Source organism: Mirounga angustirostris, unplaced genomic scaffold (assembly GCF_029215605.1).
Source record: "Mirounga angustirostris isolate CCGP_5_RB_7025 unplaced genomic scaffold, mMirAng1.0.hap1 SCAF_3, whole genome shotgun sequence".
Lineage (NCBI taxonomy): Eukaryota > Metazoa > Chordata > Mammalia > Carnivora > Phocidae > Mirounga > Mirounga angustirostris.
In genome coordinates, this window is record NW_026991711.1 from 112010000 (window position 1) to 112037557 (window position 27558).

The 27558-nt window shown below is 36.3% G+C and overlaps 1 protein-coding gene and 1 long non-coding RNA gene across 3 annotated transcripts in view; one reads left to right on the forward strand and one right to left on the reverse strand.

Annotated features, from left to right (window-relative positions):
* Positions 1 to 23360, forward strand: part of LOC123839428 (uncharacterized) — a 280569-nt gene extending 257209 nt beyond the window's left edge. Inside the window, exons 6-8 of the mRNA XM_045868913.3 lie at positions 10630 to 10664; positions 10763 to 10869; positions 15577 to 23360. Of these exons, the coding sequence (XP_045724869.1) occupies positions 10630 to 10664; positions 10763 to 10768 (41 nt within the window). The 3' untranslated portion in view covers positions 10769 to 10869; positions 15577 to 23360. The remainder of the gene's footprint in view (positions 1 to 10629; positions 10665 to 10762; positions 10870 to 15576) is intronic.
* The window catches only part of LOC123839430 (uncharacterized), a 157852-nt gene that overhangs the window by 81896 nt on the left and 48398 nt on the right, over positions 1 to 27558 (reverse strand). The gene's annotated exons all lie outside the window — the stretch shown is intronic.

Below are 27558 nucleotides of genomic sequence, written 5' to 3' on the forward strand. Positions count from 1 at the left end.
TGAGACCCTCTGGTGGGCAGATGTTTAAAGCTAATGGTCATTTCATGGGCAGATTTATTAATTCTTCCTGCCCTGCAGGGTTTCTCTGACAATATTTTGTGGCATGGATATTGCATTTTTATTCCTGTGCCACTACTTCTAACCTCCTAGGCTTCCAAAGTCCACTGCTCCCAAACTCTCCCTGCTGGAGTCAAGACTTGCCCTGGTCCTCAACAGAAATCCCAAGGGCCATGTGTAGGCCCTCTTCTCCATGTGGACCCCATTGGGTGCATTGGAATACTCACATCTTCTGGCCCAGGAACACTGTAGAAATACAGCCCCAGCCCGTGCCTAGTCACAACTCTTGACTGTGGGGGGTGAACATAGTTATTAAACAGCCATAGGCATCAGTATTCTAGGTCTTTCAAACAAGGATCCCTATGTAAGGAAAGGTCTTATTAGGCCTGAGGCAACACACCCAACCCAGCTCCCAGAAGTGTTTAATGGCAGTTCAGCAGCGATTTTTAAAGACACACTATAAAATACTACCTTCATTGTGAACTCTTGACTCTGTTTTGAATCCCAAAGATGAGGTGAGTCTCCAAGAATCTGGTAACTGGGTCCTGGATAACCATTTCAAATTTGATGATGTCTCTGACTACATCAAACTGTTATTTCGACCTTTTGATCTGGCTATGTAAGTTTTAGTTTTCATCCTAATGATTAAAATAATACAAGTATTTTCAAAAATCCACCAAAATCTGTCTTGATCTCTATGTAGCCATCTATAAAACGACTGGATTGTACCAAATGATATTTAAGCTCATAGAAGACTTAAAATTCTGAGTATATGCTGTAAATTTCCAAACAAACTTGAATGAAAAATTATTTTCCTTAGTTTTCATTAATCTATTTTTGTTAGAACAATATTTTCTTAGTATTAGTCCCATTTAGGGATCTTAAAGCATGGGCAGTAGTTTAATCAATCAATACATATTTAGTAAGTACCTGCCATGGACCAAGAACTGTGCTTTAGAGTATGCGTATGGTGCTGTACAGCTTAATTTACTTCTCTCAATATATTTTTAAATCTATCAATTTCTATAACATTCTCCATTGTGTATTAGGATAAATTAACCTGCCCTTAAAGCACCTTACAATGGTAGGGAGACATCTCATGTGAAAGTACAATGATCATATTACCAAAGGCTCTGTAAATCTTTAGGACATATATAGAGTTGTATTCTTTATTAACTAGAGCTGTCACTGGAAGTTGCTAATTCTTTACTTAGCTGTATCTTAGATTTGTAACAGTTAACAACAGTTATTCCCCAGTTCAAGCAATGTCTCCAGGAAGTATTTTCCTAATTTCTCCAATTTAATTTTTATGTTCCATAATACTTATTGCCATGATGTGTAGTAAGGAGAACCAAATAATGAAACTAATGGCTTGAATGGAATTACTCAGTGTTCATTAAAAATGAATCCAATTCCATCCTAGGAAAATGACAGATGCAGATATCTGAATCTTTCAAAATAGTTGTATACCACTTAAATTCACCTCTATTTTCTCCAGATGCAAAGCAGGCTAAAGAGATTAGGATCATTTTCCCATTTTGACATTGTGAAAATTCTTGACTTGCCATTCAGATGTACTTCTGGGAGACTATAGAAAAAGATGGGCTGTCTTTGGGGGAGAAAAAGGAAAGTTTCCCTGTCTAAAATTTTAATTTTCACATTCTGATCCATAAGATTCCTCATATCATTCCACATCGTTCCTCATACACATTTCCTAAATAATAAAAACCTAGTGATAGCTAACATGTATTGAATGCTTAATATTTTATGTATATTATTACAACAGCATCTTGTAGATATTATGCCAAATTCCATACTGTCTTTAATATTCAACTCCTTTGTTTTCATTTTGAGGTCACATTTACACAACCTAACCAGCGTGTGTGACAATGAAGTCAGCACAGCATTAGGCTGGGAGACTTCACTGAGGAATCACTTCTGTGGATTCTGTGGGGTTCTCTGTTTTGAAGGGAATGTGGTGGCCAGGAGCCATTGATCAGTAAGTGTGTAGAAAAACATAGAATGCATCAGGGAATAGAACTGTTGAAGCTCTCTCTGGTCCTTTGGTTTACTATCTACAGAAGAAACCTAAAATATATTCATAAAGACAAGAATTCACATTTGCTAGATTTGCTTTCTGTTTACATATTAATATCCTTTCTTGACCCCTGAGGAAATTAGAGTTACAAAATATAAGATGACCTATATAACCAAAGTACTAAGATATTAATTTTGTTAATAGACATTCATGGGTTTCACAGAGACCTCTTTGATATACTTCTAGTCTGCCTATAAGGATTACTGCTATTTATTTCCTTGCCCTTGGAAGTCTGTTAGATGATGGTGCTGACCTCATGACCATGCTCCCACGCCTTATATACAAAGGCTGGTCTGTGGGCTGGGGAGTAAATGAGAACCCTGTCAGGGAAGGATTACCACATTTAAGTCCATTTATTTCCATGGGAAGATAGAGGGATGGGGTGGGATGTTGACTGGGGAAAAGGGGAAGAATAAATTCTGCATTCGTGACAATTTGGTTTTGGTATATGGATCACCAGGGTTTTCCCATCTGCCTTCTCCCAACCTGTTCCCACTTCCACCTCGGAGTTGTTTTTTGTTTTTTTTGTTTTTTTTTAATTAATCACTTTTTGTTTGTACCGTGATTTCTCCCTTCCTCCCTTCTTCCTTCCTCCATCTCCCCCTTTCTCCTTCCCCTCCCCCTTCCTATCCCTTCTTTCCTCCTCCTCTTCTTCCTTTTTCTTCTCCATTAAGCTCCTTCCCTTCCCCTGCTTTTATTTCTCATATGCATAGTATAATTTGTAATTGGACACTTTCTCCTCCATCCACTAATTAATTTATTTTTAGACTTTGCCTCTGCAGTAGATGAAATTCCTTCTAGTTAAGAGCAGATCAGTCTTAAGCAGAGATCAGTCTTAAGCAAAGCATGTCGAACAGTGGCTCTACTCTGGAAGAACAAGAACAGAATTTCTTCCACGACAGGTAGGCAGATAACTTGGTTGCTAAATATTAGTAGTTTAGGGCCTTCTTTTCTCTGAACAAAGTCTTGCTTTCTCTCCAGAAATTCTTCCCACCACATAATGGAAACTGGTTCAGTTAGGAATTTATAAGTGAATATATTACTTTATTGGTTGTGAATAAAGGCTCTCTCCAATGGAAACTGATTTCTGTTTCATATGGGTTCTGATGCTTGTGCCAGAGGCATTTACTCTTCATCTTGAACACAGGGGTGACCAAGATCAGTACGTAGATCTATTGTACATCGTTGGGAAAATAGACCACACACAGGAGAAACCAGTTACAGGACACTTTACAAGGCAACATGTCAACAAGTTGAAATCAATTCGACACAGTACAAATTGAATACAGAAATGCCCTTACCTGCATCATTTACAACTAAATGGCTCCAGTGAGTCAAGAGCATAGCAAAGGTTACAATTCCTGCATTAGTTAGGGTTAACATTTACTGAAGGGAAGATATCAGAATTTGGTAGCAGAAGTGCCATGTTCAAATCCTGCTTAGCTATGAAAATTTTGGTAATTAAATTTCAAGTTGATAATTGGTGAAATGAAAGTAATAACAGCAGTACTGCTAAAGTTCGCTAATGCATCTTGTGGAGTAAAGGAGAGAATCTTTGTGTTGACTTAAATGATGAGTAAATGCACATCAAATAAGGCAATATTAAGTCTTCATTCTTTTTCACAGATTTGATATTTAAATTTTAATTGTAATGGCCTTTTAAGCAAAATGATTTGTGAAATTTGATTTATACTATATACTTTGTCATATGGGAAAGTTTACCTAAAATGTTGGTAAATGTTTGCTTTATTCTATAAAGTAAATAAATTACAGCCACCAGGAATTAACTTTTAATTATAAAGAATCCTAGAGTGAAACTTTTTATATTTTTTAAAAGATTTTATTTACTCAAGAGAGAGAATGTGCATGAGCCAGGGGAGGGGTAGAGAAGCAGACTCCCCCCTCCCCCCCCCCCAGGAGGATGCCCGGGGAGGGACTCAACCACAGGACCCTGCCACCATGACCTGAGCCGAAGGCAGATGCTTAACTGAGCCACCCAGGCACCTATATGGTGAAGATTTTTATAAAATAAGCCCGTTTAGTTTTTTATAGATCAACTTTTCTCCAAGTTATTGCAGAGCTAATACTGCAACACCTATAAACAGCTTAACAATTAAACTACCAATTTGCAACAGCATAAGCTCTTGTTTTAAAGGAAATAGGTTGTCATTTTAACATTTTAGAAATTGCCATGTATCAACTTTCCAAAATCTAGTCTTTCTACAGAATATTCAGATATGGAGATAAAACTGGCATTATACAAGGAAAAAAAAAAGTCTACTTGAAATCCTTATTGAACATTGTGGGAGGAGACTCAAAATCTTCAGATAATCATGTGTAAATGTAGCTAAAAAGATCACTGTACATTTAGTGTGAAGGTGGCTTCCATTAGATCTGTAACAATGACAATACTATAATGTAGTGGCAAGTAGCTACTTGATCAATTTTTTTTTCTTAAGCATCTCAACTTAAAGTAGTACCATACATTGCATGTGCAATTCATATATCCAGTGTCTTACTTGATACATTGCATATCAAGTATGTATAGGTTCTGTGGGGAAATTATAATTACAGGATTTTTTTTTTTTTAAGACCAAGCAGATAAAGTTGTCATTAAAAGGAATGGAGGTGTATCGAGGCCTTTATAATCACAGATACTGAGTTTGTAACTGCACTGTGTGGAAAGTATTTTGTAGCATTTCTTCTTGGTATGATTTCCTTATAGATCTAGTCTGAAAGCCATAAAAAGGGCTTATAATGGGGGGACAAGAAGGGGTGTCACTTGTAACTAAGACACTCATGTTTGTAATATGCGTACTTTTAAATGTTGGCAAGTGTTATAGTCTACATTGTATAGTAGTACAAGTTCTATTTTTTTTTTAAAGATTTTATTTATTTATTTGACAGAGAGAGACACAGTGAGAAAGGGAATACAAGCAGGGGAGCAGAGGGAGAGGGAGAAGCAGGCTTCCCGCAGAGCAGGGAGCCCTATGCGGGGCTCGATCCCAGGACCCTGGGATCATGACCTGAGCTGAAGGCAGACGCTTAACGACTGAGCCACCCAGGCGCCCCAGTAGTACAAGTTCTAATAAGTTTCAGAAAAAAGTGGCAATATAAATTTCTTTAGAAGTTTAATTAAATAAATAGTAATGGCCAGAGAAAAGCCTTGTGCTAATTCTGAAAAGGGGATTATGTCCGTAAGATTAGTATTATCACATTAAAAGTGTGGGATGCCCATTACTATTTGATATCATTTTTTAATGTTTTAAGATGATTTGCACATGTAGGATAAAGTTTTTGGTGTAGTTCAATAGTCTGGGAAGATTTTAATCTAGAACATCTCACCTCCATTTTTATTGTAACAAGTTAGCAGAATAGGATCATTTGACTTGAAGACCCTGTCCAAATGGGCTTTTGCACAGTCACTGAGATTTGTTCTGAAGGGTCAGACAGTGAGCACCCAGACTGATGGCATGAACCAGGTGTTAAAAATGAAGGCTCTGTGTGTAGTTGAGCTCTTGAAGGCAATGGCTATTGCTGTCAGCTGCTGTGATTGACTATGCTACTTGTTTAAGTTGTTCTTTCCCAAAAGGCTCCTTGAGGATTACTTTGTGGTCCTTACTGACACCTTTAAACTTTCAATAGCCATTATACTTACACTTTTTTTTTTATCCTGTCATAACATTTTCCATCAGAATTATATTGATTTTGTGAAAAATAATCCTCATAGTGACTGAATTTTTATGCCTGAAAAAAAGCTATTAAAACACTTGCACATCTCTCTCAAGGTGATACTATGCATTTAAAATACTTTTGTAATAATAAATACCACACAGACATATGTATCCAGTAAAGGGTTTCCATTTTCATGACACTTGCATCTCAAGAACAGACATATTCCTTAAAGGGGCAAAAAAAAAAAAAAGTTGCCAGCTCTGAATTGATTGACAGTTGTTTACTTAACTCTCTCCTTTTGAAAGCCTGCACACCTATTTCAACCTTGAACAGTTTCCAACTGTGGTATACTGGAACATTTTTTCATTTATTAAGTTCAGTGTTGCCAACCCAAACAAAGTATAATCAGCGATGATCCGAGCAGACCAAGCTGTCTAGCACCATACAATGTATCTGCATACTAATTTCCAAATTCCCTCACATTTCCAGAGAACTAATGGGATCATTTTCATTCTGTTACAGCAACTCAACAGTTACTGAATCACCATCTGTGTTTTCGTTAACCTGAATCAGATATGAATTCTGTTATTGCAAGGTAGAGCAGCTTGTTTAATGATTCTTAATCTTTTCTTTAATTAAATCATGCAGCCAACCTGAAAAATCTATCTTAATGCAAATTAGGAGCTTTTTTGGCATTCGCTTACAGTAATGCACTAATAAGGTTAATTTATGAAGGTTCTCTTCCAGTCTGTACAGATGATATTTGTTCACTGCATATTTTTAGCATATTGTCCCTTTTTGTAATATTTTAAGTAATAAAAACATAGTTATTTTTCACTTACACAAATGAGAGATACTGTAAGCAGCACTCTGTTAACCAAAACTAAATACAAAAAATATAAAGAATTCTAGGTAAGGGGAGAATACATTTTGTTGAATTTCAAATGCCAGTTCTCTGGAAATAACGGTATCTCTTTAACCATTTTCAGTTTTTTAGATACGAGAAGAGAGGGAGCTGAATAATTAGATGAGGAATTCCCTTTAACTTTTTTTTTAATCCTTTTGGATAGGGGTTAGGATTATTATTTCCCTTACTTTTTATATTACTATCAAAACTTACCAAAATGCAATTCACAACAGTTATGTAACTGATAATTTCAAAATACCTTGTCTAAATTCTCTTTTCAATGAGGTATTAATATTTTTATAATGCTAAATTCAGGGTAAACACACAATTACAGAGCTGGAAAAGATTATAAGAAATAGTACAGGATAAAATGAAATAGCAACTTGTAAGAACAGTGGGATTAAAAGTTAATAAATGAAAGAATAATACTAACCTTATCATTCTAATTACCTAGGAGGCTTTTCTTCATGACCCTGGCTCTAATCATATTATGTGGCAAATCATGTCACATTATGATCAAGACTTATAGGTGGTTTCTGTATTTACTAAGTCTCTTCTAAATCTACATGGAATAAAAATCATTTGTGTGAGTTTGTCATGGTAACTGAATTTCAGAGCCACGTATATGCAAAGTATGTTACATACATGTAAAATCATGAATATAAACAAGATAAGATATCTACCTTCAAACTAAAACTTACTGGAGGGGTTATTAACTTTGCACCACTCACAAGGTTTTCTAATGTGATTTCAATACTGTGACATCAGAATTTCCTGAAGTATTTGTATCTCCCTTGCATACTTTGGCCAATGTGCATGATTTTCCTCTAGTCAGATGGCCCTTGACAAAGAATAACTTTTGTTTCACATTATACTTTGGAATGTTCTTCTATATAGGAGAACATGTTTTGTGTTTTGATCCCATCATTTATTCCCAATCTGTAAATGATTGTCTGATTAAGTACATTTTAATATCACAACCTATTTCTTTAGAACATAACTGGGTATAGGCTATTTCCAAAATGAAATTTTCTTACTTGTTACTTACATGGAAAATTAAGGTTAACTTTTCTTTAAATGCATTTTGGGAGATTTCATTATGGAATTCTGAAGTATGAGTATGTCATTCATCCCCCAAAGCACTGGGAAACAGTGTAAGTAAAAGATGACTGCGGTGGCCTTAAAAAAGAAAAAGTAATAAATTGTAGAATACATTGCTTTGGTTACGACCAGGCCCCTAAGCTTACCTCCTTTATCTATAGTATAAATATATGCAAATCTTGACCCATGGTTTTATTTCTCCTAGACTTTGAAAAGATAAAAACAAGCTGATTAATGAGGTAACAAATGTATTATTGCCTTTAACTTCCAAAGTCCAGTATGGCTGTTGACTATATTTATTATACCTCCGGGTAAAATTCAGTCCAGAGGGAACTGAGCCCAACAGAAAGCATCAGTCATTTGAAGAATAATTACATAGCTTAATTATAATTAGAAACAAAGCAAGATACTAGTATTCAATTGCCACCAGCAAGTGGGATACAGTATTTCAAATACTTTGGGTCAGAGATTAGAAGTTATATAGGCATTAAAGTAGAGATGTTCTTTGGCATGAGTGAGATTCTTGTATTTGAAACCAAATGACACAGAAATAGCTTTATGTAGCAAACTGGTAAGTTACATTGCCTTTTCGCTTCTTTGAGGCAGAATCTATAAAATACTGAATTATTATCTTGTGGCAAAGCTGCTATTTTAAGAATTTTAAACTAATATTGACTGCTGTCAGGTTGGTTTCTAGATTTATTGACTTAAGAAGTAGATATAAACTGAGGTGAAGGCAAGGTCAGGTCGATATTTATCTTGTGAATCAATAGATTTTGATACTAATAAAAAAATGAAGCTCAATAAATATATGTGGTTGATAGAAGAAAAAGCAGATCAAAAAGTTTGTAATTTTGAAATTTCCTAAGCAAATTTGACTTGCCAGTTTCAAATATTATGGGATAGCCTATGCCCTAGAGGTATACAGGAGAAAATAATTCTGACAAGTAGTCCTGAGAACTTAAGCTATGTAATAGACATGCGCAAAATGTTTTTCAATCATATTGTATTATTAGTTATTAAGTTCTTTCCTCATTTTAGCTTTTATTTATCTGCCTCAGAAGAGAAGGATACATATAAGAGAATGTTTCATGGGATTAAGAATGTAAAGTGGGATTTTGTACAATTTTTAACCTAATGTAACTTGAAATGTAGTTCTTAGACTGAACTATAATTGCTTGGTTTACTTATATCTTAAGTCATCTCAATTCATCTCTATAGCCCCAGTGCGCTCCGAGGTACCTGTCTTACGCTGTTCAGGCTTCTATAACAAAATGTCACAGGGGGTAGCTTCTAGAGAGCAGAAACCTATTTCTCACAGTTCTGGAGGCTGGAAGTCTGAGATCAGGATGCCAGCATGATCAGGTGAGGGCCCTCTTCCAGGTTGTAGCTTTATCCTGGTGGAAAGTTGGCAGCCCTCTGGTCTCTTTTATAAGGACACTAATTTCATGAGGCCTCTGCTCTCATGACCTAATCACCTCCCAAAGCTCTACTAATGAGTATTGCATTGGGTTAGGATTTTAACACGAATTTGAGGGGGACATAAAAATTCAGATCTTAGCACTGGCATACTGTAATACAAAGATCTTTGATTAGGGAACAGATTTATTATTTTTCCATAATTCCTGACTTTAGATTGAGACCCTTCAATCTCCCAAATCAGTTCCAGGCAATAGAAAGTTGGTCCAATCCACTGAAGGCCACCTATGGGTAAGGAAATACATAAGAAAATTCTACAAACATAAGGTCTCTTCTCTCCAGGTTCTTGCCATCTAATGTGAGATGACCAAGCATATCAGACATGGAAGACTGTTTCTGAAGGATTATAGAGTTAGATAAGAATTGTCATATTATTAAATATGTGCATGAGACCCAGAGCTATGAAGTATGGTCACACTGGGGGAGATTTTGGGGTCCTAAATAAAATGGGAGTAGACCCATATTCTAGTCTGTATCAAATAAGTAAAACCCAAGATAACAGAAGAAATGAACAAATCCCTATCTTTGTCAGAACACTTATGAAATATTTTGAATAGAAAATTAGGTTTGAGCATATTTTTCTGTGATAACATCTTACTTATTAAAAGTTTAAGCTAGACTATAACCTTTAATATTCTAGAAGGTCACGTTTTTCCCTAGCCCACAGGAAATTTTTGTCTCAAATCTTATATCATGTTAATAAAGCTCTTTTTACAAAAACCACCTTCTATTTTGCATATTATACACCACCTCTAAACTTTTTTTATGGGCAGAGGATATGATGACATACTATCACCTTCAGGGCCAAGTAGTTTGCACATAGTAGGTCCTTATTCAACAAATGTGGGTTGAATAAAACTTCATGAGAACTTTTACTGTAATATCACTACTGTCCTCAACTGGAATTGGTTGTTAATGGATTCCCTGACAAAATTTTCCATTACCTAGATGTCTATGAGAAAAGATAGCACTGCATTGAGTGAACCATCTTATGTGTTTCCATAGCATATCACAATTTAAACAAATATTTGTCTACTTGCTATATTAGATTATGTTAAGAGAATGGACTACATTTTCCTTTTTTGGTACCTATAGGGCCAAACACACTACCTTCTATAAAGTGGGGACTGTCTTTTTTGAAATAGAATCCTCATATAGAAACTCGTGATAAACGAATTCTTATAATTTTATCAAATGAGGGAAAATTGTTAGCATTGCTTCTCTTTGCTATAAAGATACCCATTTACTTTGTGAAAGTAGGAGGAAAAGATAGGCTTTTTAACATGTCATCTTATTTTGTTTCTATTGACAGATTTATCAAGATCTTTTGCACATAGCGGATTAAAAGTATGAAAAATTCTTCTAGGTATACAGGCTCAAAAATTCCACGTTTTAGTGTGGATGCTACAATGCATGCTTATTTGAATAATCCAAACACTAATCAGGTTTGAACGCACTTTTAAAGAGAAGGAACACAGCAACCTGGACAGTGGTAAGAGTCACCAGAAAGGAGGAGGAGGGAGGACCCCTGGAAGAAGACAACCCTTTCAAGGTATAGAAGTTTATTGCTAATCTCACAACCATTTCTAGTCCACAACATCCAAGTACTTCTATCAAATCTGGGAGTTATGCTTCACCAAGAGGCAAAGATTATGCATTTCCCAAAGTGTGGTCTATAGGTAGGGTGACACGCTGTCACTGAAACCTAAATACTTAACAATAGTTAAAGGGGCTACTCTTAATAATGTTTATTATTTGTATTAGGAGTAATGGTGGGACTATCTACTCAGCCAGGATAGATCGTTACCCTGAAAGCACCACTTGTATTGGAATTATTGGAATGCTCATCTGCTAAGAAATAAGCTAGGGTATGAATAACCAAGTATAAAATGAGGAAGCATTTTTTTTATCATCGATTGTGATATATGCAGATTTCTATATTTAAGATGAACACATTACAATTATAACTTAAATGCCTAAGTATTATATGACCCAAAATAAAAAAAATCAAACATGGTTTCTCAAAGCTGAAAGATTTCTCATCTAGAAAAAAAGGGCAGCATTTGTTTGATATTTTGATGAATTATTAATTTTATCACAGCTAAGATGACAGCTAATATTAGAACATTGAATTATTAATTTTCAAATGTGCAATAAAAAGCAGAATAAACAAACTGAGATGTGTTTTACGTATGGGCTGCATTGCTTACATATTCTACTTAAGAAAAATATCAAAGGAACCAGAAGGAATTAAAAATCTTGTCACTTCTGATGAATTCTTTTACTCAGTACTTTGTGCCACTTTGAAATATAAGGTACAAATAACATCTGATAGTAAATGTGATTATTGAATGCTAAAGATCAACATTATCCATATTGCACATCTTTGTGTAAAAATTCGAAGCAGGATAGCTAAATTACAAAGCAATAATGAGAAATATCTGTGGTCTTAAAGAATTTACCTCTAATTTTCACAGGATTATTTTGAGAGATGAAAATTTTCTTCAGAATAGCTTTGTTATTTTTTGAGGCACTATTTATTTTTGTCCTGACAGTTACTCTTGTTACTTCATGGAACAAAACTCAAAGAGGTCTCAGTCTTCCTCAAATGTACAATGTTGAAGGTTCAGTCCAAAAACAAGGACAGACTCGATGTAGCTCTGTTGCACTGGGGGCCAGTGGCGATGTCCTGTCAAATATCTCCTCAAAAACCTCCCCTGAACTCTTGATCCTTCAAAGCCTTAACACTTGATTCCTGAATAAGAAAGTGTTTCCACAGTGTTTCCACATAAGCATTTAAGCAGTATAGAACAGAACCACCGCTCAGAGCAAAAGGACTGCTAGAGGACATGGAGAACTGACTGTACGGCAAACAGACTGATGGACATTTTTAAGGTATAATTTCTTGTTAGAAGAAAGCAGTTGTTTATCCCTGGCCTCACAAGGATTTAGCCCAGATGAAAAATGAATTTATATCCATTAAAATGTTCTTTATTATATCATTTACTATTTAGGCACATGGGTCAGGGGGTGCAAAAAAAAAAGTTTCACAGTACTGAAGTAGGACCCCAAGTAGAAAATGATTGGACTTATAGCTCATCTAATTTAGACAAGAATGATTGTAACCAGAAATGCTTTTGTGATAATATTCAAAACAGTAATGTTTAAACACTACTTTTATACCCCACATTGCCATGTATCACCCCACTGAGGGTTCCATGGAAGCTGGTAGGTTTTATTAGTAAATTGTATTATGGCATCTAATTTAAACACATGCTTTATTTGTTATATACGTCAAGTGACAAATTTACTAATAATCCAAATCACGTATGAAACAAGAACTAGGACCTCTTATCAACTCTGTAAAATAGATATTATAAATCATCTATTTTTAAAAGATTGAATAACTGGCCTAATATTGCATAACTGGGAAGAAGCTGAGGTAGAATTCAAATTTCTTTTTCAGATAATACATCACAAACTATTTTAAATTATTAAAGTGTCTGAGAACTTCATTTTAATTATTTGAAGCCATTTAAACAAATGCTAACTAAATCCTCACAATAACCTCTGACTCTCTACTATTACTTCAGTTTTACTTGAAAGTGGGACTGAGTACGAGAGGGTAAGTTGCTCATCACTCATAGGGCTAGACTTTGAACTCAGGATGTCTGACTCTCTCAACTGTGGTGTTGTATTCTCATGTGGTAGATTAGGCATATAGAACACAACATACTACATAATCTTGAAAATATTAAAAATTAGAGGCCAGAGCGACTGACAGACTCCATGGCTCCTGAATCCATCAGGAAGAGCTTTCAGTTTTCCTGAAATGAGAATGGACTCAATTCCCTTCTAGAATGTGGTAGGTTCTACTTTCCTCTTCATTTTCATTAATTGGGTGCAGCCTCCCTCTCTTTTCCCAGCCACTGACAGGAGTCAACAAGGAACCCCAGTACACTGAGTGTTCTAGAAAGACCTATGATCCTTGGTAATAGGCTCATTAATACTTTGGTCCTGATAGTCTCAAGGCCTATTCTTTGGTGGTCTTTATTCACATCTATCTCAGTTACCTTAATGAGCCCAAGTTCTAATTCCCTACCCTCCATTCCATACCCGTCTGCATATCTGCCCCCATTTCTATCCTTCTGATTTCTGAAATCTTTCCACCAGGTCCTCTTTGACTCCTGGCCAGTCTTCCAGCCCCTTCCTCTAGATCCATCCTCATCCTCTTCTCTGAATGTTCCTTTTTCCTTCTTGTTATAGAGGAACTCCAACTCTCTCCTGAGAGTCATTTTCCTCTTCAGCCTTTTCGAGTGGTACCTGATTTCTCTCCCATACTCATTTTATCATGGGGCATGAAGCTGTGGTACATCTTTACCTTGCTCTGCTACTAAACTCTTTTCCTCCACCCACTTCCCAGACAACACCCAGCTTTGAGTCTCTGATCATCTGACTGTCTCACTCAGGACCTCTCAAGTTGCAGTCCTTTACAGATGTTGTAGTCTCTTTTCCTCACTGATTAAAGGTTTAATTTGTAAGCTTGCTCTCATTTTCTTCAACTTTTCCAACATAATTCCTGAGGATTTCAATGTCCACATAGTCCTAGAGGATTCTTCCAATACCCTGACCTCTCCATTCGTTGGCCTTCTCCCTTCCAGTGATTTTAGTCTCTGTTTTTCCTCAGTCATCCACTCTCAAGGTCATATGCTAGATCTTGTCATTACCAATAACCCAACTCCTTCCATAATATCAATTTAAAGCCTTTCACTCTTGCATCACCATGGTCCACCTTTATAGTTAGTTTCTCAATTCCAACAGTTCTTCAGACATGCTTAAACATCCCATCAGATTTTCCTTTTCACACCCTTGAGCCCTTATTTATTATCTTATCCAGCTTAATTCCATGGCCCGTTATTATAATCACTCCCTTACATATAACCTCATTTCTCTTGTCATTTTCTCTCCTCATGGCAAAGCCACAACCTTAGTAAAATCTAGTAGGCTCTTAATGTTGTCAGGCAGTCATACCACTTTCTCCTAGTGCTTTCATTCTCTCATATTCCTAAATGACTACTTATGACCTACTCTTGTTTCCTCAACTTCCAACAACTCATGCTCACATATAACAGTCTTACTTCCTATTTCACTACAAAAACTGAAGCAACCAGAAGAAACATGGGCTTATTTGGCCCCCAGTTTACCTAAAAACAAGCAAATACTTCTTTTTACTTTGCTTTTGAACTACTTGGCCCTTTCTCTATTTTTTTTTTTTTTTTGTAGCAAAACTCATCAAAAGATGTCTATATTCACTGTCTCCAATGTTTCTCCTCTTTTAAACTCACTCGAATCAGTCTGTTATACCCACCATTCTGCCAGAATGAAATATCAATGACCTCCACCTAATTATATCTGGCACCTAATTCCTAGACCTCCTTTTATTGAGCTTAGCAGGGGCAATAAATGTGATTTTTCTATTTTCTTTGGAATACTTTCATTTGATTTCTAGTGCATCACATCTATTTTTTTCTCACCTCAATAGTTTTATTGTGTTTACTATGTTGATTCTTCATCTTTTCCCAGATCCTTTTTGAACACCTATTTGTCTCCCACTATACTTTCTCCAGTGATTTTCTCAAGATTTATGGCTTCTAATACTATGAATAAACATTGCTAAATGTTTATATCCATCCAAGACCTGTCACATGTACTGCAAACTCAAGTCCAACTGCATGGTGTTTATCTGTTTAAATATCTTCTAGGCAAATCAGATTTAACATGCCAAATTGGAATTCCTTATCATCTCCCAGTTACTTCTATACTTTTCCTCATTTCTCTTATGGATATTTGGTTAATATTTATTCCTCCTCACCCCACCCCCCCTTTTTTTAAATTATTTTTTACTCCACATCTAATCCATTAGCATATTCTATCAGTGCTATATTCAAAATATATCCAGATTACAGTTGCTTTCATTCTTAGGCTTCTAGTCTAATCCCTATCTATTATCACATATATTATTATAATAGCTTCAAAACTGGTTTTCCTGCCTTTGTTCTTGTTTCCTATAGCATAAATTGCTAGGCTTATATTTTACTTGAAGGTAGGTGCCCGACCAAGGACTAAAATTCCCAGCCTTGTAGGACATAGGCAGAACCATGTGAATAATTCTAGCCAATGGAAGGCAACTGAGTTGGTCATATTTTTGAGCTGAGGTTGTTGATTATGCATTACTCATTTCTCATGTTCCCTTCCCCAGAAGCCACAGAGATCTGTTGTGGAAGACCACTGTATCACAAGATGGAAGGAATATGGATCCATATGTCACTAATTAGAAGAGAGTGATCCAAGAGAGATACCTATCCAGGAACATCTATGTTGGGTTTTGTGCGAACAATAAACACACAATTTTAATAAGCCTTTGATATTTTCAGATTGTTACAACATATATTCTCTCTGATGCATTTCCTTATAGCCTATTCTCCACTAAGCTGTCTGAGTGATCTTGTTAAAACATAGCTCAAATACATCACTCTTCTGCTCACATACTTACTCTAGTCACACAGGCCTCTTAGCTATTCCTGGAATGCACTAACTGCTCTTCCACTTCAAGGCTTTTTACTCATTCTTTTCTATGCCTAGAGTGCTCTGCCACTAATTTTTTGTATGCCTGCTTCCTCATCTATTTTGTCACCCTCTTGGCCTTTCCTTGGCTAATTAAAATGAACTTACTACTATCTCACACAATATTTTATCTGCTTTGTCCATTTGAACTCCCACACCTAGGAATATACCTAGAACATTGTAGGAAATCAGTAAATATTTGTTTTTTTAAATGGAAGAATGAACTGATTCAACAAATTCATTACAGTTTTAATCTATTGAAACATTCAACGTTCATTGAGTTCAGTACATATGAGGTTCTCTGGCTTAGAGAACCCTAACCCACACACATATACACACCCCATCCTTTGCCTCTAACTTTTTGGGTATTGTTTTAATATCATTTCCTAAAGCCAGAAGTTCAATTCTCCTTTTTTGATGCCTTTCTTCCATTATCTATCATGCTCTGCTCATGCCATCATACAAATTTTTATATAAAAATTTTTATATTTTTGTCAACTTAGCTATTAGATTATGACAGACACGGTATGATGTTTGGAATATGCTTACATTGTCTGACTTGTGATCTTATACTCCTGTATTTCAGTATGAAAAGAACATGCCTTAAATGCATATTATTGCTGGTCCAAAGAAGAGAGATATGTGAAACAGATTTGAATTCAACCCACATACTGAAGCAAATCCAATTAAGCCTTGCCTAGATTACCCTAACTTTGGAGACCTGCAGATTGTGACTGAGATATAAGTGACTGAGTTTGGAGATGGTTTTTATGTGTAATTATTGTGAAAAGAACTAACTGATAGAGAACTAACTGTCCTTTTTTCATTCTTTTCTTCCCCCAAATTTTGAAAATATTTTATTTTCAGGCCAGAGAAGAAGTTTTACTTCTATATTTCTGATGAAAATACTAGAAATTTTAGAGGAGGGCAGGGAAAATGACAGAGTAGGAGGATCCTGAACTTACCTTGTCCTAGGGACACACCAAAACAACAACTACTGTTACAACTACCTCTGAAAATGATCCAAATGCTGGCAAAACAGATCTTCTACAACTAGTCATAGAGAGAGACTACATCCAAAAGGATAAAGGGAGCAGAGATAATGGGATCAGGAACCAAATCCCTGGCACAACTGACCAAAAATGGGAGACACATCACAAGCACCAAGAATTGAGAGGATTGGATCCCATACTAGGTATGCCTGGCCCTGGGGATGCACACTGAGAAGATGAGTCCCCATAATATCTGGCCTTGAAAATCAGCAGGGTTTAACTTCAGGAGAACCCAGGGGGCAATAAGAAACAGAGTCCCCAGTATTTTAAATAACTATACTGGAGATACAGACATGAAACAACAGCTTGGAAAGCACCTGGAATACATGTGAAGATTTACTGACTAATTTTAGGACATGCACTAAAGGGGCAAATTTCCCCTTTCTGCACATTTCCCCAAGAACAAAAGTTTGGTATTCCATTTTCTTGTGCTCCTCCAGCCTAGATAGCTGGATTCTTATGGGAGCCAGTTCTAACATTCTCCATTTACACTGGTGGCATGTGAGCTTCCCTGATGTTACCCTCCAGATCTGTCCCACCCAACCTGCCTGCCTTGGCAGGTCACCCTCCAACGTGGCTCCTGCCTCACTAAACCAGCAGGCAGCCTCAGCTGGTACTGGTGCCCCTCCAAAATGATTCCTGCCCTGGGGGTTGGAAGATAACCTTATATGCCAGCATGCACACATTTCTTGCAGCCAGGCCCTTTTGCTGGCTGAACAGGGAGCAAGCCCTACCTTCAGTGCACCCATAGCTGTCAGAGCTGTTGAATACAAACAGCCAGGATGTAGGTCAGCCTTGCACACTAGCAAGCTTATGGTACCTGTATCTGGGCTTCAACAGTGCAAGGAGAAAACTCTGACCAGTGTGCCCACAGTAGGCAAAGCAGGTCACTGCACTCAGCTTGGCCAAGTCCCAGCCCAACCACCAATGTGCCCACAGCAATCATAGCAACAACAGGGGGTTATATGCAGCCACAAACATCCCTGGAGACATCCCTGGAGTTCCTAATTCTGGAGACTGGGGAATTGAGATATAGGGCATCACAGAAACTCTACTACACAAAGCCAGTACTCTCAAGACCAGGAGGACATAGCTGACCTAATATATAGAAACAAATACAGAGAGTTAGACAAAATGAGGAGACAGAGGAATATGCCCCAAATGAAAGAACACGAAAAAAAATCACACACAAAAAACTAAAGAACAGGAAGATAAGCAATAAGACTTAAAGAGTTCTAAACAATGGTCATAATTGATACTGATTTTGAGAGAAGAGTGGATGAACTCAGAATTTCAACAAAGATATAAAAAAGTATAAAAAAATAATCAGGAGCTGAAGAATTCGATAACAAATGAAAAATATGCCAGAGGGAATCAAAAGCAGATTAGAGGATGCAGAACATATCAGTGATGTGGAAGACCATGTACTAGAAAGCAACCAAGCTGGACAGTAAATATAATAACAAATGAAAATAAGTTAAAGGAACTCAGAGATATCAAGCATAATGAACTTCATGTTACAGGAATCCCAGAAGGAGAAGAGAGAGAAGAGGGCAAAAACTTATTTGAAGAAATGATAGCTGGAAAATTCCCTTATCAGGGCAAAGAAACAGACATCTAGGTCTAGGAATCACAGAGAACCCCTAAAAAGTTGAATCCAAGAAGGTTGGCACCAAAACACATCACAATTAAAATGTCAGTAATCAGATAATCCTAAAAGCAATAAGAGAGAAGCAATAGGTAATGTACAAGGGAAACCCTATAAAGTTTCCCTTAATTTTGAGGAGAAAATGAAGTCCAGAAGAGAATGGCATGAAATATTCAAAGTGATGAAAGAAAATGAAAACAAAAACAAAAACAAAAATCTACAACCAAGAATACTATACCTGGCAAGGTTATCATTCAGAACTGAAGGAGAGATAAAGAGTTTTCCAGATAAACAAAAGTTAAAGGAATACATCACAACTAAACCAGCCTTAAAAAAGGTTAAAAATAATTCTTTAAGTGGCACCTGGGTGGCTCAGTCAGTTAAGCGTCTGCCTTCAGCTCAGGTCATGATCCCAGGATCCTGAGATCGAGCCCCATGTCAGGCTCCTTGCTCAGTGGAGAGCCTGCTTCTCCCTCTCCTTTTGCCTGCAGCTCCCCTTGCCTGTGCTCTTGCTATCTCTTGCTATCTCTCGCTATCTATCAAATAAATAAAATCTGGAAAAAAAGAATTCTTTAAATAGAAAGAAAAGGCCATAGTTGGAAGAAAATTATAAAAGGAAAAAATTCACATGTAACAGCAAACATAGAAAAAGATTAAGAACTTATAAAGCCAGTACGGAGGTTAAAACAAAAAAGTGGTAAAATTAAGTATACAAAAATTATTTAAGGGATACACAAAGTAAAAAGATAAAAAGTATGATATGTACATAAAACATGGAAGGGGGAATAAAAATTTAGTGCTTTATAATGTGCTCAAACTTAGAACATCAACTTAATGTAGACTGCTATACCCAGAGGATGTTATATATGAACCACATCATAACCACACATCAAGAACCTGTGATACACATACACACACACATATAAAGAGAAAGGAGTCCAAGCATAACAATAAAGAAAGCTATCAAACCATAAGGAAAGAGAGAAGGAAAAAAAACTATGAAAACCAGATAACGATTCATAAAATGGCAGGAATTGCATACCTATCAATAATTACTTTAAATGTAACTAGTCTAAATGCTCCAGTCAAAACACATACAATGGTAGAATAGATTAAAAAAAAAAAAAAAAAAGGACCCACCTATATTCTGTTTACAAGAGAGTACTTCAGACCTAAGGACATATAGAGACTGAAAATGAAGGGATGGAGAAGGATATTCCATGAAAATGGCAGGGAAAAAAAAAAAGACAAATTAGACTTTTTTTTTTTTTTTAAGATTTTATTTATTCATCTGACACAGAGAGAGACAGCGAGAGAGGGAACACAAGCAGGGGGAGTGGGAGAGGGGGAAGCAGGCTTCCCGCCAAGCAGGGAGCCCAATGTGGGGCTCAATCCCAGGACCCTGTGATCATGACCTGAGCCAAAGGCAGATGCTTAATGAACTGAGCCACCCAGGTGCCCCAAGACAAAATAGACTTTAAAACAGACTGTAACAAGAGACAAAGAAGGGTGTTACAAAATGATAAAAGTGTCAATCAAGTAAGAGGATATATCATTCATATATATATATACATATATATATATACACATATATATATATACATATATATATATATATATATATACACACCCAATATGAGGACATCTAAATACGTAAAGCAGATATTAATGGACACAAAGGGAGAAATTAACAGTAATACAATAATAGTAGGGGACTTAAACACCCTACTTACAACAGGGGATAATCAAGACAGAAAAATCAATAAAGAAACAATGTCTTTATACAACATATTAGACCAAATGAACTTGACAGCTACACACTGAAATTCCATCCAAAAACAACAGAATACAGATTATATTCAAGTACACATGGAACATTTTCCAGGATAGATCTCATGTTAGTCCACAAACAAGTCAATACATTTAAGAAGATTGAAATATATCATGCATCTTTTGTGACCATGACAGTATAAAACTAGAAATCAATCACAAGAAAAAAATACTGAAACAAAACAAAAAAAAACAAACCCCACAAACACATGCAAACTAAACAACATACTGTTAAATAGCCAATGGGTCAATGAAGAAATCAGGAAATCAAAAAATACATGGAGACAAATGGGAAAGTATCCAAAATCCTTGATATACAGCTAAAGCAGTTATAAGAGGGGAATTTATAGCTATCCAAGCCTAATTCAAGAAATAATAAAATTTCAAACAATCTAACTTTACACCTAAAGGAAATACAAAAAGAAGAACAAAGCCCAAAGTCAGTAGAAGAAAGAAAATAAATGTCAGAGTAGAAATAAATGAAATGTCTGCTAAAACACAATAGAAAAGATCAATGAAACCAAGAGATAGTTCTTTGAAAAGATAAAATGTATAAACCTTCATCCAGACTCATAAAAAAAAAAAAGAGAGGATCCAAATAAAAATCAGAAATAAAAGAAAAGTAATATCCAATACTACAGAAAAACAGAAGATTTTGAGGAACCACTGTGAACAATTATGTTCCAAACAATTGGACAACTTAGAAAAAAATGAATTTCTAGAAACACACATAGACAATCTGAAAATACCATTACTAGTGATAAAATTAAATTTAACCCCCCCAAAACAAACAAACAAAAAAACACATCCAACAAGGAAAATCCCAGACCCAGACAGCTTCACAGGTGAATTCTACCAAATATTTAATGAAAAATTAATACCTATTCTTCTCAAACTATTCAAAAAAAATAAAAGATGAAGGAGAGCTTCCAAATACATTCTACAAGGCTTGATATAAAATGAGACAGAGACTACAAATAAATAAAACTACAAAACTACAGGTAAATATCCCTAATGAAAACAAATGTAGCAAACCTCAACAAAATATTAGCAAACTGCATTTATCAATACATTAAAAGGATCATTTACCACGATCAAGTGGGCTTTATTCTAAGAATGCAAGGATGGTTCAATACTCACAAAACAATCAAGAGGAAACATCACATTAACAAGAGGAACAATAAAGACCATATGATCATCTCAATAGATGCAGAAAAGCATGTGACAAAATTCAACATCCATTCATGATATAAATCCTCCACAAATATGAGAAACCCACAACTAACATCATACTCAATTGTGAAAAACTGATAGTTTCTCCTCTAAGATCAGGAACAAGACAAAGATGTCCACTCTCACCACTTTTATCAACATAGTATTGAAAATCCTAGCCAAATCAATCCAGCAACATACATACATACATACATACATACATGCCTTCCAAATTGGAAAGTAAGAAGTTAAATTGTTAATATTTTCAGATAATACAATACAATACATGGAAAACCCTAAAGACTTTACCAAAAAACTATTAGAAGTAACAAGTGAATTCAGTAAATTTGCAGGATACAAAATACAGAAAAACTGGTTGTATTTCTATACACCAATAACAAAATAGCAAGAAAAGAAATTAAGAAAACAATTCCACTTACCATCATACTAAAAAGAATAAAATTCCTAGGAATAAACTTAACCAAGGAAGTGGAAGACCTGTACTCTGAAAACTATAAAACATTGATGAAAAAAAATTGAAGATGACAAAAACAAATGGAAAAAATATCCCATGATCAGGACTGGAAGAATTAGTATTGTTAAAGTGTCCATACTACCCAAAGCAATCTACAGATACAAATACAATTCCTATGAAAATGTCAACAGCATTTTTCACAGAACTAGAACAAATAATCCTAACATTTGTATGGAATCATAAAAGGCCCTGAATAGTCAAAACAATTTTGAGAAAAAAAGAATAAAGCTGAAGATATTGCAATCCCAGATTACAAGATACACTACAAAGACATAGTAACCAATACAATATGGTACCAGCATAAAATTAACATGCAGACCAATGAACAGCATGGAGAGGCCAGAAACAAAGCCACATTTATATGGTCAATTAATCAATGTAAAGGAGAAAGAATACACATGGGAAAAGACAGTCCCTTCAATAAATGGTGCTGGGAAAACTGGACAACTATATACAAAAGCATTATATTAGAGCACTTTCTTACACTATACACAAAATAAACTCAAAATGGATTAAAGATCTATATGTGAGATCTGAAACCATAAAACTCCCAGAAGAGAACACAGGCAGTAATTTCATTGACAATGGCTAATGTAATGTTTTTACAAATAGGTCTCCTCAGGCAAGGGAAACAAAAGCAAAAATAAACTACTGGGACTGTATCAAAAAGTTTTTGCATAGTGAAGTCAACAAAACAAAAAGGCAACCTACTGAATGGGAGAAGATAGTTGGAAATAATATATCTGATAAGGGGTTAATATTCAAAATATATAGGAACTCATGCAAATCAATACCAAAAAACAAATTATCTGATTAAAAATTGGCAGAAAACCTGAATAGACAGGCTTCCAAAGAAGACATACAAGTGACCATAGACATGAAAAGATGCTCAACACCACTAATCATCAGGAAAATGCAAATCAAACCCACAATGAGATATCACCCTACACTTTTCACAATGGCTAGAATAAAAAAGACAAGAAAAAACAAGTGTTGGCAAGAATGTAGAGCAAAGGGAACCTTTGTGCACTGGTGGTGGGAATGTAAATTGGTAAAGCCACTGTGGAAAACAGTATGGATATTTATCCAAAAATTAGGAATAGAATTACCATATGATCCAGTAGTTCCACTACTTGGGATTTGCCTCCAAAAAATGAAAACACTAATTCAAAATGATATATCCACCCCTCTGTTTATTGCAGCATTATTAACAATAGCCAAGATATGAAAGCCACCCAAGTGTCCACTGATGGATGAATGAAAAAATAGATTTATACACAGGCATGCACACACACACACACACACGAGTATTACTCAGCTATGAAAAAGGATGAAATCTTGCCATTTGTGACAACAGTGATGGACCTAGAGGGTATTATGCTAAGTGAAATAAGTCAGACAAAGAAAGACAAATACCATATGATTTCATTCAAATGTGAAATCTAATAAACAAAACAAATAATCAAAAAGAAGCATCAGACCTATAGAGAACAAACCAATGGTTGCCAAAGGCAGGGGGAAAGGGGAGGAGGAGATACATGCTTTCAGTTATGGAATGAATAAGTCACAGGAATAAAAGGTACAGCATAGGGAACATAGACCATGATATTTTAATAGTATTGTATGGTGACAGATGATAGCTACATTTGTGAGCAAAGCATAATGTATAGCTATTGAATCACTATGTTGTACATCTGAAACTTATGTAAATTGTGTGTCAACTATAATCAAATAAAGATATATATATATATATATATACATATATATAATAAATTTTAAAAATGCCATAAAAACATTAAAGTGGAAATGCCATATGATCTAGTAATTCCACTGTCGGTTTTTTTATTCAAAACAGAAACTGTAATTTGAAAAGATATTCACCTCTCTCTCTCTCTCTCTCTCTCTCTCTATACATATATCTCCATATGATGGAATATTACTCAGCCATAAAAAAGAATGAGATCTTGCTATTTGCCACAACATAGATGGGAATACAGGGTATTATGCTAAGTGAAATAATTCAGAGAAAAACAAGTACCATATGACTTCCCTTATATGTGGAATCTAAAAAACAAAACAGAAACAGACTCATAAATGTGGAGAACAAGCTGGTGGTTGCCAGAGGGAAGGTGGGTGGGGGGATGGGCAGAATAGATGAAGGAGATTAAGAGATACAAACTTCCAGTTATAGAATAAATAAGTCTTGGAGATGAAAAGTACAACATATGCAACAAATCCATAATATTGTAATGATGTATGGTGACTCTACTTATTGTGGTAAGCATGAGTAATGTATAGAACTGTCAAATCACTATGGTGTACACCTGATACTAAATACAACATTATATGTCAACCATGGTTTAATAAAAAAAAAAATACTACACATTTTACTGTTTTAAGCTAAATCACTGAGGAATGGGAAAAAGATGGGGTAAGTCACCTATGGATCCTTTAATTTATATAAAACCCTCTTAAATACCCCTTCTGTGAAATTGTTCCAATCAACATGTACATTAAAATGGCTAAAGAGGTTTCCACTTGAAACACAAAATCAAATTTTTTCCACTTGTGACCAAAACCCACATGTATCCTTTGGAACTGGGGATCAACAGAGTGAAACCACTCAGTTGGAGCTTATAAATGTTGTCAGTTCCCGAAGCTGCTGATTGCATTCTGGGAATCCAGGAATGTTTCAGGATAATAGCTAACTGCATGGAATTGAAAGGTAAAAACTAAACTTCTCTTACACATGGTACAGTCTTTGTGAGAACAACCTATCATTTATTTCCTCAAACACATTCAATACAACGTTTTTGCAGCCGAGGTACCTTTAGCCATGCAAAGCAGGATGTTATTCTCTTGTATCTGCTGCCAGAGGGACTGGAAGAGCAACAGCCTTAAAGGAAATGTAAACATCTTTCATTTAGCTAAATGGAGTGTGAACTAGAGTTGCTATATTAAAGAAGGAGCCAAAATAGACAAACATACACATGCATGCATACACACATGTGCATACACACACACACACACACACACACAATCTTCTAGCTCTCTTGATTCTATGAAAATTCGAAAGACAAATTCACATTTCTATCAGTTTGTCGTTTTATACTGTATAAAGATCACCTTATTGGAATTTACTCTTGCCATGTGATTCTTATATTTTAAAAATAGCAAACATTTATATAGCTCTTGCTATATGTGAGCCACTGTTCTAAGCATTTTATAATTAATTCACATTATTTTCTTTTTTTTTAAAGATTTTATTTATTTATTTATTTGAGAGAGAGAGACTGAGAGAGAGAGCACATGAGAGGGGGGAGGGTCAGAGGGAGAAGCAGACTCCCCGCCGAGCAGGGAGCCCGATGCGGGACTCGATCCAGGGACTCCAGGATCATGACCTGAGCTGAAGGCAGTCGCTTAACCAACTGAGCCACCCAGGCGCCCCAAATTCACATCATTTTCAACATAACCCTCTAAGGGAAGTAATTTTATTATCCTCATACAGCTCATGGTGTAACTATAACACAGAAAACTTAAGTGATTTTCCCAACATCACACAGTAAATGATAGAAGATTTGTTTCTAGAATCCATGTTCAAAAAACTGAAAAGCTTGTACATATTAAATCAATGCAAAAATCAGGCTGCAGTTTTTTAAAATGTGATTTATTTAAGAATGATGATTTCAGATCTCACTGTGTAGATAACTTAGTAAAAACAAAACAATTTAAAGGCTAGGATTCTTTTATCTATCTATTCATTGATTACTCTGTCTTATTTAAGTCTAATTATGAAAACCATTTACCTTTTTCTGTACACATCTTATTTAACTAACTGTAATGTGAATTCATCACACACATAGACAAAGCCTCACTTGAGGTATTAAGAGTGAGAAGGGAAAGAAAAGAGAAAAAAAAAATGCTGCCCAAATTAAGAAAGACAAATTACACAATAGTTATTTGTAAAACAGATCAATTTTTTTCAAGTACTATAAAGTCAAAGGAAAGATAAAAGACAGCAAGATAAATTCAGCAAGGTTTTAGCAATAACCACTATCATCTTTAGATCATTATTGGAGACTTAGCTCTATCTAAAGAGTGAAAGTGTGTATGTAAGAAACTTATTTATAGGTAGTTGAACATTCAGTATTTCAGATGTGTTAAGTACTTTACACATGATGTGGAGTACAAAGATAAAGCCACAGGGACTAAATAAGAGTTCTGGTCCAAGATGGCAATGTAGGAAGACCCTTTACTCACCTTCTCCATTGACATGCCAAACCAACACTGATTTATAGACCAATTCCTCCTGAAGAAAAACTGAGGACTGACTGAACAGTTTCTTCACAGCCAAAGACAGACCACACAGAGAACAGCAAAAGAGACAGAGGTACAGTAATGAAGGGAAATCCTCAGCCTGGAAGCTGCCAACTATTGTGGGGAAGGATGGGGCTGAGGGACCATGAGCAGATTCATCTACCCTGGGGCACAGAAAAAAAAAAAAAAAAAGCTGCTGTTTCAAATAGTAATCAGTATATAAAAGATCCAGCCTTAGAACTCCACCAGATGGGGGGGAGCTGCTGGAAATCTATCTGGGTCAGAGGGGCTGGCAAGCACCACAGGTGATGTTTGCCCCCAATCTTGATAGAGCAGAGAAGAGCAGTGTTCCAGGTGCCACAGCTGGCCTGCCACCTCACAAGCCCCGGACCTCTAGCCCACACCAGCCCTAGCCATAGCACAAAGGCAGCCCACAGTGTGGCACACACCAGAACGCTCCTTGTCAGTGCTCATTACACATTACAGCTCCAGTCACTGTGCCAAGGGGAAAGAGACACAAAGCACCCCAGAACACTCCAGGCCCATACCACTTTGGCTCCAGATAGCTTGCTAGGGCACCCCTGGAACACAGCATTCTGGGACCTCCTGACCCATGACTGCTTTGGCTCCAGCTACCTGGCCAACGTGCCTCTTCTGTGGAGCACCCCAGGACCCCCATCCTGTACCACACTTTGGCCCAGCTAATCTACCAAGGTGCCCTGAGTGTGGAGTGCCCTAGGACACCACAGCCCATGCTCCCTTGGCTCCAGTCACACTGCCAGGGCACTCCCTGTACTAAGGACCCCAGAGTACTCTGGCTTGCACCCATTTCAGCTTCGGCTGTCCTGCCAGGGTGCCCTCTGTGTGCAGAGCATTGGCACTGCCACAGTGCCCATTTCAGCTACAGCTGGCCTGCCAGGGTGCCACCTGGAGTATCCTGCCTTGGCTCCACCTGCCCTACCAGGGTACCTCCTGTGCAGAGCATTTGGTACCCCCTGGCTCATGCCCTGCTTCAGCTCCAGT